The following is an 18,998-nucleotide window of genomic DNA, read 5'->3' as shown; positions in this document are numbered from 1 at the left end:
CCCGTGTGCCTACTTTTCACGCAGGTTGACCCCGGCTGAACGGAACTATGACGTCGGCAATCGAGAACTCCTTGCGGTGAAAGAGGCTCTTGAGGAGTGGAGACACCTGTTGGAGCGAGCGTCTGTGCCGTTCACGGTTTTCACTGACCATCGGAACCTGGAGTATATCAGGACCGCCAAGCGGCTGAACCCCAGGCAAGCCCGCTGGTCACTGTTCTTCGGGCGTTTTGACTTCCGGATCACCTATCGCCCCGGGACCAAGAACCAGAGGTCGGATGCCTTGTACACGAAGAGGAGGTCAAAACTGCACTGTCGGATCCACCGGAGCCCATCCTGCCTGAGTCCACTATCGTGGCCACCCTCACCTGGGACGTGGAGAAGACCGTCCGGGAGGCCCTGGCACAAAGCCCGGACCCAGGAACAGGTCCGAAGAACCGTCTGTACGTCCCACCAGAGGCCAGAGCTGCAGTCTTGGACTTCTGTCACGGTTCCAAGCTCTCCTGTCATCCAGGGGTGCGAAGGACCGTGGCAGTTGTCCGGCAGTGCTTCTGGTGGGCGTCTATGGAGGCAGACGTCCGGGAATATATCCAGGCCTGCACGACCTGTGCCAGGGGCAAGGCAGTACACACGAAGGCCCAAGGACTCCTCCAGCCGCTGCCTGTGCCTCATCGCCCCTGGTCCCACATCGGCCTGGATTTCGTCACGGGCCTCCCGCCGTCCCAGGGCAACACCACCATCTTCACGAGAGTGGACCGTTTCTCCAAGGCGGCCCACTTCGTGGCCCTCCCGAAGCTCCCAACAGCCCAGGAGACAGCAGACCTCCTGGTCCACCACGTTGTCCGTCTGCATGGGATACCCTCCGACATCATCTCAGATCGTGGTCCCCAGTTCTCCTCACACGTCTGGAGGAGCTTCTGCAGGGAACTGGGGGCCACCGTGAGCCTCTCGTCCGGGTACCATCCACAGACGAACGGACAGGCAGAGCGGGTCAACCAGGAACTGGAATAGACCCTCCGCTGCGTCACATCCGCGCACCCGACGGCCTGGAGTAACCATCTGGCCTGGATCGAGTATGCGCATAACAGCCAGGTGTCTTCGGCCACCGGCCTCTCCCCATTTGAGGTGTGTTTGGGGTATCAGCCCCCGTTGTTTCCCGTGGTGGAGGGAGAGGTCGGTGTGCCCTCAGTCCAGGCCCACCTGCGGAAGTGCCATCGGGTGTGGCGCTCCGCCCGCTCTGCCTTGTTGAAGGCCCGGACGAGGGCGAAGACCCATGCAGACCGCCGGCGATCCCCGGCCCCTGCTTACCAGCCCGGGCAGGAGGTGTGGCTTTCCATGAAGGACATCCCCCTCCAGGTGGACTCCCCGAAACTTCAGGACAGGTACATTGGCCCCTTCAAGATCCTCAAAGTCCTCAGTCCTGCCGCAGTGAAGTTCCAACTCCCGGCTTCACTGCGGATCCATCCGGTTTTCCACGTGTCACATATCAAACCTCATCACCTCATCTCGGATCATCGACGGGGCGCCGGCTTGGACGGTGCGCCGGCTCCTGGACGTCCGTCGGATGGGTCGGGGGTTCCAGTACTTGGTGGACTGGGAGGGGTATGGACCCAAAGAACGCTCCTGGGTGAAGAGGAGCTTCATCCTGGATCCGGCCCTCCTGGCCGACTTCTACCGTCGACACCCCAACAAGCCGGGTCGGGCGCCAGGAGGCGCCCGTTGAGGGGGGGGTCCTGTTGTGTGTGGGCCGCCAGAAGAGGAGGTACTGCTGGCCCACCACCAGTGGGCGCCCTGCCTGAAGTGCGGGCTTCAGGCACGAGAGGGCGCTGCCGCCATGGACACAGCCGGGGGTGACAGCTGTCGCTCATTACCTCTTGACAGCTGTCATCCATCTAATCAACATCATCTCACTCCATAAAGACCAGACGTCATCTCCACCTCATTGCCGAGATATCATACTTCATTGGAGGTAATACTCTCAGCCTTTTTGTGAGATTTGTAAATCTGTTATTGTGAGTGTTTGCAGGAGAACCGGTCGTTTGTGAGGAGGCTGTGCAAGACGGCGCTCCTTTTCAGCTGAGACCGCTGCAACATATTGAATGAGAGGTGGAGGTGGCATTCCCACCGTTGTTGTTACTGGGTGTACACACACCCACACTTGACTGTCTTTGTTCTTCGCCAGCAGTACCAGATCCGACAGTCGGGGACGGTGATCACCTGGGAATTCGGGACTTGGCGGCTCCAGTATTCACCAGGTTCTGGGGCGGCGGAAATCGTGTGGTTCCGGCTCTTCTCAGGACAGACGTCTTCTATCCTCGAGCCTGCCCACACGTCACCTTTGTGTATTGACTGTTATGATATTCTGAGATTGTCTGTATGTTCGTTGTGCACATTCACAACATTAAATTGTTATATTTTGGCTCATCTATTGACCGTTCATTTGCGCCCCCTGTTGTGGGTCCGTGTCACTACACTTTCCCAACATGCGTCTTAAGACTGGACTTGAAAGTCTCTACAGAATCTGACTGTTTTATTGACGCAGGGAGATCTTCCACAGAACAGGAGCACAATAAGATAAGCTTTTTGACCCGCAGACTTTTTATTCACCCTAGGGACACAAAGTAGTCCTGCACCTTGAGAACACAAAGCCCAGGCTGGTACATAAGGTTTCATTAGGTCAGCTAGGTAGGGAGGTGCCAGTCCATGAAGAATTTTATAGGCTAGTAGCAGAACCTTATAGGAGGACTACAACGTTCATAACCATCTGTTCATTACTGTATAACTACTTGCAACAATGAATCAATGCATTTTTATAAGCACGGGAGCACGGATGCAGACCCTCTCTCATGGAGGCCCCCATGTTGATACTGGAGCCCAAAGGGACAAAATTAAACCGCCTTTCTCATTTTCTAGCAGGGTTGGAGGACTGAAGAAAAATGAAGAGGAATCAATGGCTACTCTCCTATAATCTGTATATACTGGTTGCATTTTTGTGAACTAGAGCATCACACATATGACTTATCATAAGGGAACACAAGGAAGTATGGATCCAAATTGTCAAAGAAGGAAAAACATAATCGAAACATAATCATTCTGCAACCTCCCCACTAGAAAGCACTTAATCCTACCCACTGTAGCTTTAAGATTTCAGGGAAATATTAGCTGTTAATGTTCTTTTTCCCCCTTTGAGCGTGAACTCATAATCAAATCACAATCATCTGGAGCGGAGACAGGTACTCTAACCACAAGGCTAAAACCCATGGGCCCTAGTGTCTGTCACTAGAGCATCTTTTGGCGTTGGGGAGTGAGGTTTTCTGAATACATATGCACAGCACTCCGGCTTGCCTCCGTCACATTGGCTAAGCCTTATTAATTTATAAGCCTTGAATGCCACATGCTCTGACGTCCATAGTAATACTGTTTGCTGGTTTTACAATGAAATGGTTTTATTGTAAAGTACATTGAAGAAAATGACGTATCAGTTGAAGCTTTATATATTTAGCTTTACTGCATGCAGCAATAGAGACAAGCACAACTGTTCACAGCACTTTCTCGGCTGATTCTTGTTTGAAATGTATGTTCTAACACATTCAGGACTATGTCATGCAAATAGAATCCATGCAGAGTCCTGTGATGTTAGTAAACCTTATAAAAGGATGCTAGTTGTGTCTGGTTAAGGGTCCCTTCACACATAGTATGAATGTGGTCGAATTGTGTATGAATTCCTGCATCAAGCAGGAATTGTATGCAATACATGTAAAATCGTAGTTGCCTCCAAAGCCTCGTACACCTGTTGCTACAACTATTTGTGCACACCAGCGGCTGAAAGACAGAGTGTGCCCTGTGAGAGAACATTCGATCCCTCTTGCAGCAGGTGTAGGCCAAATTCCAGGTGACACACACGAACATCTAACACCACTCACATGGCACTTCAAAAATGTGTGGCCATTCGCACTGTCAGCGCGACAACAGTCAGCAGACAATCACTGTCGAGCTGGCAGTGAAATTTGTCTAAGCGCCCCCACGACGGTGAAGTTGCCAAGTATGCATATAGTGTGCCAGAGCGTCGGTTCCCCCCACAATACATGTGTGCATGTGTTTCGCGTGCTCCCCGCTCCCCCAACACAAAGCATGCATGTGGTTTGCGTGCCCCCACACAGGCGAGGCACCTCGTCTGTTCTGATCATAAAGTGACACCTTGGATGGGGATGTGGCTGGCTGTCAACAGCTGCTCTGGTCCTGCACGTCATAGCTGCAGAACACGTACTGTGCACATCAGCGCCACAATGTGGTGCACCACGTCCCAGCTGCTCGCACTGTGTTCCTGCTCACACGACACCGTCACATGCATGACACTGTTGTAGCAGGTTCGTTCACGCCTGCCCGTCGGCTCAGTTTTCGTTGTTCGCTCATACAAGCTGTTCCAGTGTGATTCGCCCTGATTTGTACTTATTCCTACTATGTGTGAAAGGGCCCTAATGTTGTATGATTCATTGTGTAGTGTCTCAATACATGTTCTCGGTCTCTGTTCCAGTCCATCCAGTCCATTCTTTCCACATTTATTTACTTCAGTCCATGACACAATGTGTTTGCCTGCTCCTCCTCCAGAGCCGCAGTCCACGGCATTCCCAGTCGACCCAGTCTGGACTGGCCGACCAGGCGGCTAAGCTCTCCTTTGCTTCCGCGGAGTCCTTGGAGACCATGTCAGAAGCTGATATTCCCCTGGGATTTAACCGGATGAACCGATTTCGCCAGAGCTTGCCACTGTCCCGCTCTGCCAGCCAGAATAAGCTCCGCTCTCCAGGTTAACACTTGAAACACTGCTGGTTCACTGTGTGACCGCTTCACTTGAAGCCGATTTGGAGCTGTCTGTTTGCATGACATATTTGGCAATGTGAACTGTTTGTGCTTCAAGAAGGAGCAAACGTGGAGGAACTGTGGGATTTTTGCTATACGTAACAGTTTCAGTGTACACTCGTAGTTTTACTCCAGAGACCTGGAGAGCAGACGGTTCAGACACAACATATTCATGATGAGTCAGCCTCATGAAATACATGCAACTGTACTGAGAGTCAAAGTGTTGTGTACATGCAGGACTGGATCCAGAGTGAAAATCTGACATGCATTTTTTCCCAATGATAAAATAAAAATCGTACGCGTCTTGTTAATCAATAATCTTCATTCTTTTATTCATGTGCAACATACACTGTCACATTTCTTTTAATATATTTATTATTATTATTATACTTCATGGACCATAGTGAACACTTATTTGTATAAATATGATGTCCTAAAAAAAAAACACTTTAACAAAAATTGACTGTAAACAGGATCAAATTTATTGCCAAAATCTTTCAATTATACCTGAATCTATATTTGATTTTTTTTTTTCAGTTGATAAAATCAATAAAAATATGACTGCATATATTCTTAATAATATTGAGATACAGACAGTTCACAGAAGACATTTTCCATTGATACCAATCAAAATTAGAAACAGTCCAGCAGGTAACAATATTCATCATGTCCATGACTAAATATACTAAAACATTTGTTTTAGTGTATTTAGATTTTGTTGTGATTTGGCACTTTATAAGCCAATTAAATTGAAATTGAATTGAAATTGAACATTTTATTGAGTCTTAAAGTAAATAAATATGAAATTGTCACTGGATCTTTAAACTTTGGACATAATAAACTCTACATGGTGGATCCTTCATCTCTGGACATAAATAGGAATAAACAAAATCTGTAGTTTTTGTCAAAAGCATTTCCTTTCAGACATTATTGGCATGAATTTCTTTCCATATATCTGAGCTGATTCTTACAGCTACTGTGCTTCACTTCAGGAATTTGTAAAGAAATACAGCACGTCTCATTTTGGGAGGAAAAAGTAAACGTTTTAGTCGACTGTAGTTTCTTGTCTGTATTATAACGTTTGGAAAAAGGTGTCATTTTATTTAAAGCGGCAATTCATTTTGAAGTTATTCCGACTGGACTCTGTCTCGGCAGAGAGCCGCTCAGCGTTTCGAGCTGGTGAACGGAACCGAGGATGATTCTCGTTTCCTGACAGCAACAAGACAAGAGTCCCAGTTAGAGACTTTAATACACACAAAAGTGACTCATGATATTTTAATGGCTTTGAGAGGGGTTAGGAAGCAGACTTACCACTTCTGAAGAGCAGTGAATCAAAGAGCCACGAGTCATTGAATCGAAGCATTGCTTCAGTGGTTCACGGCTTCAAAGTGGAATCGCGCTGCAGAAACGGTTGATTACAGACCCGCTGCAGACCAAACCCTGAATATCCGTAAGACTTTATTAGTACGTCTGTATGACTCTGAAACTCGGAAAAATCCGCATAATTTACGGACTGTAGGTTGACATGAAAACCAAAGCAGTGTTCACCGCGGGGACACGTTCGGCACTAATCGGGATTATTCAAGTTTTTTTTTTTTTCTTTTTACCGATGACCGATCGGTCCAAACCGGTCTGGATCCGGGCCCAACATGCACAGTATTTACAGTAGTATGTAGTACGCACAGTATTTTGTTTAGGTAGTTCTTAGGAAGACTGTTTGGAAAAAAGGTTTGGGTCAAAAAGAGAGTGGAAGTTTAACTTAGATCAGACAATGCTTGGTTATGGTGTCATGGATCATAACTGATCCGTACGGACCACCTCCCCACAGTTCAGCATGCATGTGAACCGCAAATTAATTGCAAAGTTTACATAAATGCAATTTCATGTCATGATGACTTGTTTTTTAAGTGATAACTGCATTAATTTTGATGCATTCATGGTGAAATCAGTGTGCGTGGCGGTTAAAGCAGCTGTGCGTGCATGTCGTGCATACTGCCTGTTAAAAATATCCTTATGCTCCACTTGCTGCATGCTCAGTGCAATCCTAAATCCATACGACACAAGCTCTCAAAAATTAAGGGAGTTCAGGAAAAAGTATCAGTCGTCTCTTCCCTGTGAGGTTGTGAGTTTGGTTTATCGATACCAGTACAGACTTTAAATCAGAGGTCTCAGACTGATTCCAGAAAGCACCACCCACTCCAGGTGGAGTGGGTGGTTGGAAAGAAAACCTGCACGCTCTCGACCCTTTCTAGAGTCATTTTGAGACCTCTGCTTTAAATCATTGAGAAATGAGGCCCAAATCTTCAGAAATGTTTCCTCTGGCAGTCAACAGCTTTGCTGACATTTCATATTTTGAATCCCACATTAAATGGATCTCATCCACCAAACCCCAAAAAACATATATTGTTGGATGGAATGTTCCATGACACACTGCAAAAATCTGTGCCTCTCAAAATAAGCAAAATAATCTGAAATTATAGCCAAATTGTCTTGCATTAAGCAAAAAAAATCTGAAAATGGCTAAGAAAAATTCTTATTTTAAGATGAACTTCTGTATTAAAATAAGGAAAACAATATTGTTCCTTTGCTTGGATGATTTGAAATCCATTGCATTTCCTTGTTACTGATTAAATACAGCTTAATTTTAGCTGGAAAAACTTAAGAAAAGATGAGATACATTTTCCAAAAATAAGTCATTGTTTCTTATGTAAAAAATGTTTGACAAGATTATTTTTCTATTTAGACAAAAATTAAGTCAAAATTAAGTTACTTTCTTAGATATTAGTTTCTGCAGTGCATTTGGCCTCAGACTGGATTTGAACCGACTGCTTTGCTTATTCTGTTCCCCTACAATATATATATATATTTTAATCCAACATTTTTTAACCCTTGTTCTGACACTGTCTTAGGTGTGCTGTTCCTGCAGTACGGGGACGAGACTCGTCGGGTTCACATCACTCATGAGCTGAGCAGCATGGACACGCTGCATGCTCTCATCGTGCACATGTTCCCTCAGAAGTTGACAGCCGGCATGCTGAAGTCGCCCAACACCGCCATCTTGATCAAGGACGAGGCACGCAATGTCTTCTATGAGCTGGAGGATGTTCGTGACATCCAGGATCGCAGCATCATTAAGATTTACCGCAAAGAGCCCATCTACGCTTCCTACCCCGCCTCCGCACACCTGGCCAATGGAGACCTGAGGGTGAGGAGAAAGGAGCTCGGGGTGGGAGGGGGTTAACAAGCAAAATAAGTTAGTCATTTCTGCTGTGCTGTTCAGTCAGGTAGCTTTCAGTGAGAAGCACTATTATTCTGTTCTTCTACATAAAGAGCTGGGTGTGTTTCTTTAAGCAGTGTAACAGTGTTTTTGTTGTATATTTCAGATGTAACACTGACATGCTGTTGTGCTGCTTCTGGTTTAGTAATTGAACAGGTATTCCTCCTGGAAATGCATTTTCTTATCTTCAAGTAGGCCATCTGTTGCTGTGCAGGCACCAGAGAACAATGTTCCTCTGTGAAATTGGCATATTTTAACATCGAAAGCTATTTCTGCTCCAGTAAAGATCAAGGCAGCCTGAGGGAGGGTTTTTTTTTTTCCTTTTCTCTTTTTTTAAATATGTTTTTAACAAAACCCTTACTTCCCATCTGCCTTATCCACACAATACTGAAAAATTCAGCTGCAATTAGCTGCACAGATAGTGAGTGAAAAATGCATGATGTAGTTTTGTGCTGTCCAAGCACACATCCTACATGCATGCCTGTTCCTGTGTCTGAAAGGAAGTCAGAAAGAGACAAACACGAACCGACAGCCGACCATGCGCATCCCCAAACCACAGTTTGAAACAAGAAAATCTTTTAGGCCTGATTTCAAGAAGCACTTGTATTGACTAAAATCTGAAAACATCAGTTTCCTGTCCATTCTGGTTAGGTGCGAGTTGCATCATCTTTGTCTCTGTTGTATGGGTTGGATGTTTAATGCACACTGCATCACAACACATCTTATTCATATTTGTGAGAAAATTAAAGTACATGAATTTGATTTTGCTGATAGAGGTGCAACCTTTTTTCTTTTTGCCCCCTATCCATTAAAAAGGGCCCTATCATACACCCAAAACTAAGGTGCACAGCGCAGCAAAAGGGTATTGCTAGTTACTAACTAAAGAAGTTGTCAATTTCACACATCCACATCCTTTAAATTCCAGGTGTACTTGCATTTATCAGTGGGTCCCTGGATGTGTTGGTCTAAAAATGCGGATATAGTCAGTGCTGTTGTAGTGTATTATGAGGCAACAGAAAGGACATAGGCCACCAAACATCTGATCTTAAATTACTTCCTAGTTATTAATGCATTTTTTTTGGATGATGTACGATCTGACCTATACTTTTGACCTATGACTGTCATGACCATGTTAATAAAAAACCAGTTGGACTACCTAATATGTATATGTCGCGGACATGAACAAACAAAGCTCTTCAGCATCTCAACATGTCATTTAAGTCCTTCAGACTTTTTTTCAGTAAATGCTTCTGGGCAGCATTATCATGGCTAAAAACCTTCAGCTTCTGCAGGGCTTTGCTCCTCAGACCCCCCCCCCCCCATCCCACTACGGCCCCCTTAACCCCACTTCACTTTAAGCATTTTTCTTTATTTGCGTCTCACATGCCTGGAAAGTCGTTACCATCTCATTTAGGTCCTTCACATTTTATTGTCAGTAAATGCTTCTGGGCAGCATTAGCATGGCTAAAAACCTCTGGCTTTTGAATTCCTGTGAGATATCATGAGATTCCATGAGATCTCTCGTCAGAAAGTGTCAATCCAGGAAGTGTTCATTTGACATTTCCTGTTTCACTCTGGACTCAAAATTTGGCACTTCCTGTTTGGGACACAGTATACCATGAGCGAGCTTCGTGCCGCTGCATGGTGCTTCACTCGTATAAGTAGTCCTGGGTTCATTTCCCAGTCACACTGCCTGTTTGTGTCCTTGCACAAGACATTTCATCTGCATTGTCTCAGTCCACTGTAAATGGATACCAGCCTTGACTGGTGAACTAAGCTGTTATGGGCAGGCACCCCATCCAAGGGGAGTCACAGACTGTCATTCACTTCACATTATCAATCAATCAATTTCAATTTTTTTTATATAGCGCCAAATCACAACAAACAGTTGCCCCAAGGCGCCTTATATTGTAAGGCAAGGCCATACAATAATTATGTAAAACCCCAACGGTCAAAACGACCCCCTGTGAGCAAGCACTTGGCTACAGTGGGAAGGAAAAACTCCCTTTTAACAGGAAGAAACCTCCAGCAGAACCAGGCTCAGGGAGGGGCAGTCTTCTGCTGGGACTGGTTGGGGCTGAGGGAGAGAACCAGGAAAAAGACATGCTGTGGAGGGGAGCAGAGATCAATCACTAATGATTAAATGCAGAGTGGTGCATACAGAGCAAAAGAGAAAGAAACAGTGCATCGTGGGAACCCCCCAGCAGTCTACGTCTATAGCAGCATAACTAAGGGATGGTTCAGGGTCACCTGATCCAGCCCTAACTATAAGCTTTAGCAAAAAGGAAAGTTTTAAGCCTAATCTTAAAAGTAGAGAGGGTGTCTGTCTCCCTGATCTGAATTACAAAATCAATATGTAGCACTGGGCTCAGGTTGATCAATTTCAATTCAGTTTCAATTTATTTTTATTTATATACCACCAAATCACAACAGAGTTGCCTCAAGGCACTTCACACAAGTAAGGTCTAATCTCACTAACTCCTAGGGCAGCAGTGGTAAGGAAAAACTCCCTCTGAGGAAGAAACCTCAAGCAGACCAGATTCAAAGGGGTGACCCTCTGCTTGGGCCATGCTACAGACACAAATTACAGAACAATTCACAAAATGAATGTACAGGAAATGCTGTTTCTCAAGGTGTCCCAAACATGAAACAATGCAGAAGTAAAATCAAGGTTTATGAAGTCAACCATCAACCACTTCATAGGTCTGTAGATACTTATTTACAGCCTATATGGATATGTCAAAACAGTTAACTTGGTTGAACGGGGCTCCTTTATGAGACAACCTTAAAATTTTATGTGACACCCATTAAGTTGGCACGTATCATTGCCGGCCTGGACACAAGCCCCTGTGAGTGATGTGTGGAGTGAAGGTTAAGTCTTAGATTTCATTCCCAGTGAATTCTGGGGTCCATCAGAGATGTGTACTGAGGATTGTGTAAGGTGGTGCTGTCCATCAACTTGGGTGCTTTTATTAGTGAGGAAGGGTTAACTGACCTTGACTTTGCAGATGATACTGAGCTCTTTGTAAAATCAATGAATGACCTGGTTGAAGAACTCGAGAAGGTCAGTATCTTGGTTTGTGACCATCCAGATCCAGGTTTTTGTAGCCTTCCTGGACAAAACCATCAGCAGTATGTCTGTATATATAGTGGGACAAACTTTTTAAGAGATTCACATACATCAGGCATTTATGTCTCTTAGAGCTCAGCTTTTGGAAGAGCCTATGAAGTCATGTTTGATGGATATGTATATGGTGAAGCCAGTATCTTTCAGCAGAATGGATCCTGGTGCTTTTGGTTTTACTGTATGGGTATAAAACTAGTCACAGCATCTCAGTATCACTTGAGAATCCTTGAGTACTGCTATATGCCACATGAGCAGTTGTTTACTTACATTGTGAGGGAACAACAACTTCACTACAAGCATTTGGTTCAGGGCTTTTTTTGGGGGGGGGCTTCATTTTGCTGATTATGATCCAAAATGTAGGTGTCTCAGCACTTAGAATTCCACCAAATGGACAAACCCAGTGGGGTGCCAATGTAGCATATGGCTGTGACAAATACATAGATGCCACTTTTTGAGATAGGGAGAAACCACTAGTCTACCTGTGTGGTTACCAGTAGTGCTCAGAGATGGTTCTACAGCGTAGTGAATGTAGCAATGAACAGCACCGATACATGCACTTTGACCTGACTATTAGCACCCTGTGACCATTCCACTCAAAAAATATAGCTGTATATTAATATATTAGAATGTTGTGCTTGTATTAATGCAACAACAACCCAGTAGCTTCAAAATATTAAAGGACAGTAAAGTTCAAATGCAGACGGGTGACATGTTAAAGGAAAAACCAGCATAAAGTGTCTTGTATTGATTGTTCAAGTGTCTGGAGTTCTGTTATAGTGATGGATCACCATTATTTCAAAAGCTATTCGCACATTTAGTGTTGATGGAGAATAGTCAGTCCAAAATCTCCCAAAGATGTTGAATTAGGTTGTGATCTTGTGACTGGAAAGGCAATAGCGTATCATTCACATCATCATAATAAACTATTCCATGAGCCCTCATGTCTTGTGAGCTTGGGCATTTATTGTGTTTTCTTTCTTTCTTTTTATAATTCTGATTTTAGCCATGACTTTATACAGTTGGAGATGAAATGGGGCCTCCAGTGGGAGCTGCAGGTCATGATAGTATCAAGTGATTAGATTTCTGTTAAAATGAAACATGTCGACAGTATCCTTTCCTCTGTAAATCTCCGCGGTAACTATTATTCTTACTTATCCATTTCAGAGGGAGATAGTCTACTCCTCTCGCGACTCCTCTCCCACTCGTCGCCTCAACACACTTCCTTCTTCTGGATCCTCCACTTCTCCATCCCGCTCACGTCTCTCGTACAGCGGCGGCCGGCCTCCATCCTTCACCAGCACCCATCCTCAGAATGAGCAGTCCAGACACCCACACCATCCCTCGTCTGTCCATGGCTCCAACGTAGGCCTGTCCCCTTCACCCAGCGCCATCCTGGAGCGTCGTGATGTCAAACCTGATGAAGAGGTTTCTGCAAAAAACATGGCACTGATGAAGAATGAGGGATTGTATGCGGACCCCTACAGCTTGATGCATGAGGGCCGCCTCAGTATCGCCTCCACACAGTCTTTGGCTGCACTCGGAGATCCTTTTAGCTTCCCTGTTTCTAGTGGTCTGTACCGCCGTGGCTCTGTGCGCTCCCTAAGCACCTACTCTGCAGCTGCTCTTCACGGGGACCTTGAGGACTCTCTCTACAAGCCTGGAGGTTCACTGTACTCTGATGCATACTCTTCAGCAACTCTAGGCATGTGTTTTCGCATGCCACCCTCATCTCCTCAAAAAATTCCTGACATGAAGCTGAGGGACAGGGACTCGTATTCCAGTTCACCACGAGGCTCACCTGTCAGGCAAACCTTCCGCAAGGACTCAGCTTCCTCTTCTGTATTTGAAGAAAGCCCTAAGTCCAGGCCAAGTTCCGGTTCAGAACCTCTATGTCTGACAGCTGGACCCGGAGAGGGCAGCAGGACCACGACTGGTTTTGGTTCCTCAATAACTGGACAAGACTCTGACAGCAGTAGGTCAGTGTGAACTTGGGGTGCACTCCATTAAGTTTTCACATTGTTGACTTTTTGTGTAAATGCAATTTTTTTTTTTTTTTGACATTCCTAGGGATCATCGTTTGGAGCGCATGGAGGTCATGGAGAAGCAGATAGCAAACCTGACTGGGCTCGTACAAAGTGTGCTGACAAGAGCGCCAGATAGTGATAGCACGTAAGAATCTCCATCATCTAACATCTAAGGCTTCAGCTGAGACACAGGTGCGGTATGGACAGGAATGACAGTAGGCTATTGGGCAGCATAGTGTCATTTGAGGGTGGGCGCTAAAGGGGTAAAATATGATGTATATGATGTAATTTCTCTACTTCAAGGGATGGAAACACAGCACTTACCTCTGAGATTTTGGGCAAATTACACACAGTCAAAGTGAAAATACAAAGAAAAAGTGGCGATGACATTTGTTAATGACCCAAATCAAATCAAATCAATTTCATTTATATAGCGCCAAATCACAACAAACAGTTGCCCCAAGGCGCTTCATATTGCAAGGCAAAGCCATACAATAATTACAGAAAAACCCCAACTGTCAAAATGACCCCCTGTGAGCAAGCACTTGGCGACAGTGGGAAGGAAAAACTCCCTTTTAACAGGAAGAAACCTCCAGCAGAATCAGGCTCAGGGAGGGGCAGTCTTCTGCTGGGACTGGTTGCGGCTGAGGGAGAGAACCAGGAAAAAGACATGCTGTGGAGGGGAGCAGAGATCAATCACTAATGATTAAATGCAGAGTGGTGCATACAGAGCAAAAAGAGAAAGAAACACTCAGTGCATCATGGGAACCCCCCAGCAGTCTAAGTCTATAGCAGCATAACTAAGGGATGGTTCAGGGTCACCTGATCCAGCCCTAACTATAAGCTTTAGCAAAAAGGAAAGTTTTAAGCCTAATCTTAAAAGTAGAGACGGTGTCTGTCTCCCTGATCCGAATTGGGAGCTGGTTCCAGAGGAGAGGAGCCTGAAAGCTGAAGGCTCTGCCTCCCATTCTACTCTTACAAACCCTAGGAACTACAAGTAAGCCTGCAGTCTGAGAGCGAAGCGCTCTATTGGGGTGATATGATAATATGAGGTCCCTAAGATAAGATGGGACCTGATTATTCAAAACATTATAAGTAAGAAGAAGAATTTTAAATTCTATTCTAGAATTAACAGGAAGCCAATGAAGAGAGGTCAATATGGGTGAGATATGCTCTCTCCTTCTAGTCCCTGTCAGTACTCTAGCTGCAGCATTTCGAATTAACTGAAGGCTTTTCAGGGAACTTTTAGGACAACCTGATAATAATGAATTACAATAGTCCAGCCTAGAGGAAATAAATGCATGAATTAGTTTTTCAGCATCACTCTGAGACAAGACCTTTCTAATTTTAGAGATATTGCGCAAATGCAAAAAAGCAGTCCTACATATTTCTTTAATATGCGCATTGAATGACATATCCTGATCAAAAATGACTCCAAGATTTCTCACAGTATTACTAGAGGTCAGGGTAATGCCATCCAGAGTAAGGATCTGGTTAGACACCATGTTTCTAAGATTTGTGGGGCCAAGTACAATAACTTCAGTTTTATCTGAGTTTAAAAGCAGGCAATTAGAGGTCATCCATGTCTTTATGTCTGTAAGACAATCCTGCAGTTTAGCTAATTGGTGTGTGTCCTCTGGCTTCATGGATAGATAAAGCTGAGTATCATCTGCGTAACAATGAAAATTTAAGCAATGCTGTCTAATAATACTGCCTAAGGGAAGCATGTATAAAGTGAATAAAATTGGTCCTAGCACAGAACCTTGTGGAACTCCATAATTAACCTTAGTCTGTGAAGAAGATTCCCCATTTACATGAACAAATTGTAATCTATTAGATAAATATGATTCAAACCACCGCAGCGCAGTGCCTTTAATACCTATGGCATGCTCTAATCTCTGTAATAAAATTTTATGGTCAACAGTATCAAAAGCAGCACTGAGGCCTAACAGAACAAGCACAGAGATGAGTCCACTGTCTGAGGCCATAAGAAGATCATTTGTAACCTTCACTAATGCTGTTTCTGTACTATGATGAATTCTAAACCCTGACTGAAACTCTTCAAATAGACCATTCCTCTGCAGATGATCAGTTAGCTGTTTTACAACTACCCTTTCAAGAATTTTTGAGAGAAAAGGAAGGTTGGAGATTGGCCTATAATTAGCTAAGATAGCTGGGTCAAGTGATGGCTTTTTAAGTAATGGTTTAATTACTGTCACCTTAAAAGCCTGTGGTACATAGCCAACTAATAAAGACAGATTGATCATATTTAAGATCGAAGCATTAATTAATGGTAGGGCTTCCTTGAGCAGCCTGGTAGGAATGGGGTCTAATAGACATGTTGATGGTTTGGAGGAAGTAACTAATGAAAATAACTCAGACAGAACAATAGGAGAGAAAGAGTCTAACCAAATACCGGCATCACTGAAAGCAGCCAAAGAGAACGATATGTCTTTGGGATGGTTATGAGTAATTTGTTCTCTAATAGTTAAAATTTTATTAGGAAAGAAAGTCATAAAGTCATTACTAGTTAAAGTTAAAGGAATACTTGGCTCAATAGAGCTCTGACTCTTTGTCAGCCTGGCTACAGTGCTGAAAAGAAACCTGGGGTTGTTCTTATTTTCTTCAATTAGTGATGAGTAGTAAGATGTCCTAGCTTTACGGAGGGCTTTTTTATAGAGCAACAGACTCTTTTTCCAGGCTAAGTGAAGATCTTCTAAATTAGTGAGACGCCATTTCCTCTCCAACTTACGGGTTATCTGCTTTAAGCTGCGAGTTTGTGAGTTATACCACGGAGTCAGGCACTTCTGATTTAAGGCTCTCTTTTTCAGAGGAGCTACAGCATCCAAAGTTGTCCTCAATGAGGATATAAAACTATTGACGAGATAATCTATCTCACTCACAGAGTTTAGGTAGCTACTCTGCCCTGTGTTGGTATATGGCATTGGAGAACATAAAGAAGGAATCATATCCTTAAACCTAGTTACAGCGCTTTCTGAAAGACTTCTAGTGTAATGAAACTTATTCCCCACTGCTGGGTAGTCCATCAGAGTAAATGTAAATGTTATTAAGAAATGATCAGACAGAAGGGAGTTTTCAGGGAATACTGTTAAGTCTTCAATGTCCATACCATAAGTCAGAACAAGATCTAAGGTATGATTAAAGTGGTGGGTGGACTCATTTACATTTTGAGCAAAGCCAATCGAGTCTAACAATAGATTAAATGCAGTGTTGAGGCTGTCATTCTCAGCATCTGTGTGGATGTTAAAATTGCCCACTATAATTATCTTATCTGAGCTAAGCACTAAGTCAGACAAAAGGTCCGAAAATTCACAGAGAAACTCACAGTAACGACCAGGAGGACGATAGATAACAACAAATAAAACTGTTTTTTGGGACTTCCAATTTGGATGGACAAGACTAAGAGACAAGCTTTCAAATGAATTAAAGCTCTGTCTGGGTTTTTGATTAATTAATAAGCTGGAGTGGAAGATTGCTGCTAATCCTCTGCCTCGGCCCGTGCTACGAGCATTCTGGCAGTTAGTGTGACTCAGGGGTGTTGACTCATTTAAACTAACATATTCACCCTGCTGTAACCAGGTTTCTGTAAGGCAGAATAAATATGTTGTATGTATATGTTGATCCATTATTATATCATTTACTAACAGGGACTTAGAAGAGAGAGATCTAATGTTTAATAGACCACATTTAACTGTTTTAGTCTGTGGTGCAGTTGAAGGTGCTATATTATTTTTTCTTTTTGAATTTTTATGCTTAAATAGATTTTTACTGGTTGTTGGTGGTCTGGGAGCAGGCACCGTCTCTATGGGGATGGGGTAATGAGGGGATGGCAGGGGGAGAGAAGCTGCAGAGAGGTGTGTAAGACTACAACTCTGCTTCCTGGTCCCAACCCTGGATAGTCACGGTTTGGAGGATTTAAGAAAACTGGCTAGATCTCAAACGTGTCAAGGCTGTTTTGCAGGCAAGAGAACATAGCTACTCTGTGTAGGCTAACACTTACCGACATGACGTCTCACAAAAACTGCACTTTTCGTGACTGCTTCAGTGATATCAGTCAAAAAACAAAACAGTACACCATTTTTCCGTATGAAGGTATGCTGTGTATATATTGCGCAACAGGAGAGGCTGTCCCCTTAAGTGGTCAAATCTCGTGATATCATGTAGGGTACTGCACTGTCCTATTATCAGGGTGATTATCAGAAGTGTAGAATGGAAGTGCTGCTTTAGTTTGTGTGAGCGCAACACACGTATAGAGCACTCAAACATTATCTGCAGGCCAGTGCACTATTGCGCTAGATGTTGACATATGAGATCTTAGACTTTATTTAGACTTGTGTTCCTCATTTCCATGCTACATTGTTATTATGGCACCTGATCTTAAACACGTTAGCAACGCAGTAACAACAAGCTAACTTGTTAATTGCTATCTCAGTCTGATAGTGTCCAGTGGAGATACTTTTAGCGTTAGCACGGTAATTGCCTTGCCCTGTGGCCGTTGATCCTCAGATGCGGCCTGCTGCGTCTCTGCATGATGGCGGGCTGCCCTCCAGACCAAGGGACGGAGTTCTCACGGCCATTACCTTTCTCTTCCAGTGACAAGACAGAAACCAACAGCGAGGGCTCCACTACAGGAAGTGAGTACAGCAGTGTCACAGCAAGACTTAGCTGCTGCTAACACCGTTGCTTTGCTAATCTCTGTGCTGCTGCTGCTGCTGCTTAAAAAAGCCACTAATGTTTTAATTTATCATCCAACTTTTTCTGTAGCTGATACGTGTGTGCAAAAATCAAACATCTAATGAATTGTGTGAGATTTTGGCCCAACTAAAAAAAATCAGGAAGTAGCATCAGCATGTAGCTACATGCTAAAATGAAAGCTTAAACTTTTTTCACCTACAGCTGATGTTAGAGTGCAAACAGCTCATCTTGTACAATTTTTCCCCATTTCTCTTTTCTTTCTATAAATGTCACTGCATAAATTAAAGAATTATCTAACCTTTTGTCCTTTATCTAAAATTGCCCCTGTGTTTTTGTCCCATGATGCACGGAAATCAAATAAATCATTTCCCCAAGAGCAGCAAACAGACTTCATTGAACAAACAGTAACTAACAATTTCTAATGTTATAATTTTTAATTCCCTGCACTGGTCTCAGTTTGTTCAGCGAGTTAGTCCATCCCAGCCAGCATGTGTACACAGTAACTCAACAAACAGTAATTGCTATAATCTAGCACATCCCCAACTTAAAAAGGGCATGAAGTAATTCAAATCTGGTGAACTTTGATGTCCCAGATCAATCAAAAATAAGCAACTATGTATAGGCGCAATTTGGTGGGGGATAGGGGGGGACATGTCCCCCCCACCTTTTCAACCAGGGGGGACAGAATATGGTATGTCCCCTCCACCTTCTGACATATATGTATGTACTTGAAACATGCTATGTCAGTCTTATGTGCAAAACCATGTCAGAATAGTATCTTTGTTTCTTCAAGTTTGTATTTTTAGCAGCATTGACTTGTTTACAACACCTGTTTCTTGTTTGTCACATTCGGAATTTTCTGGGACTGCATTTGCCCAGATTTGAAACCAAAAATATTTGCCTCTAGGGACTAGTGTCTACACATAAGACTCAATGGACCATATGCTAATTTACTAAATTCTGAAAGTTAGAAAAGGAAATCAGAAAAGCTATCTGGGAC

General features: G+C 43.9%; 1 protein-coding gene across 8 annotated transcripts in view; it reads left to right on the top strand.

Annotated features, from left to right (window-relative positions):
* Positions 1-18,998, top strand: part of si:ch211-278a6.1 (SRC kinase signaling inhibitor 1) — a 323,862-nt gene that overhangs the window by 232,250 nt on the left and 72,614 nt on the right. For 6 of the 8 annotated variants that reach the window (XM_034189725.1, XM_034189721.1, XM_034189719.1 and 3 more), the window contains 5 exons: positions 4,606-4,801; positions 7,764-8,059; positions 12,423-13,234; positions 13,326-13,427; positions 17,810-17,937. In XM_034189725.1, the coding sequence (XP_034045616.1) occupies positions 4,606-4,801; positions 7,764-8,059; positions 12,423-13,234; positions 13,326-13,427; positions 17,810-17,937 (1,534 nt within the window). The remainder of the gene's footprint in view (positions 1-4,605; positions 4,802-7,763; positions 8,060-12,422; positions 13,235-13,325; positions 13,428-17,809; positions 17,938-18,998) is intronic. The other 2 variants (XM_034189723.1, XM_034189722.1) reach the window with 1 other exon arrangement.

The sequence above is a fragment of the Thalassophryne amazonica genome, chromosome 16, assembly GCF_902500255.1.
Source record: "Thalassophryne amazonica chromosome 16, fThaAma1.1, whole genome shotgun sequence".
Taxonomy (NCBI): domain Eukaryota; kingdom Metazoa; phylum Chordata; class Actinopteri; order Batrachoidiformes; family Batrachoididae; genus Thalassophryne; species Thalassophryne amazonica.
This window is presented reverse-complemented; position numbering and strand designations above follow the sequence as displayed.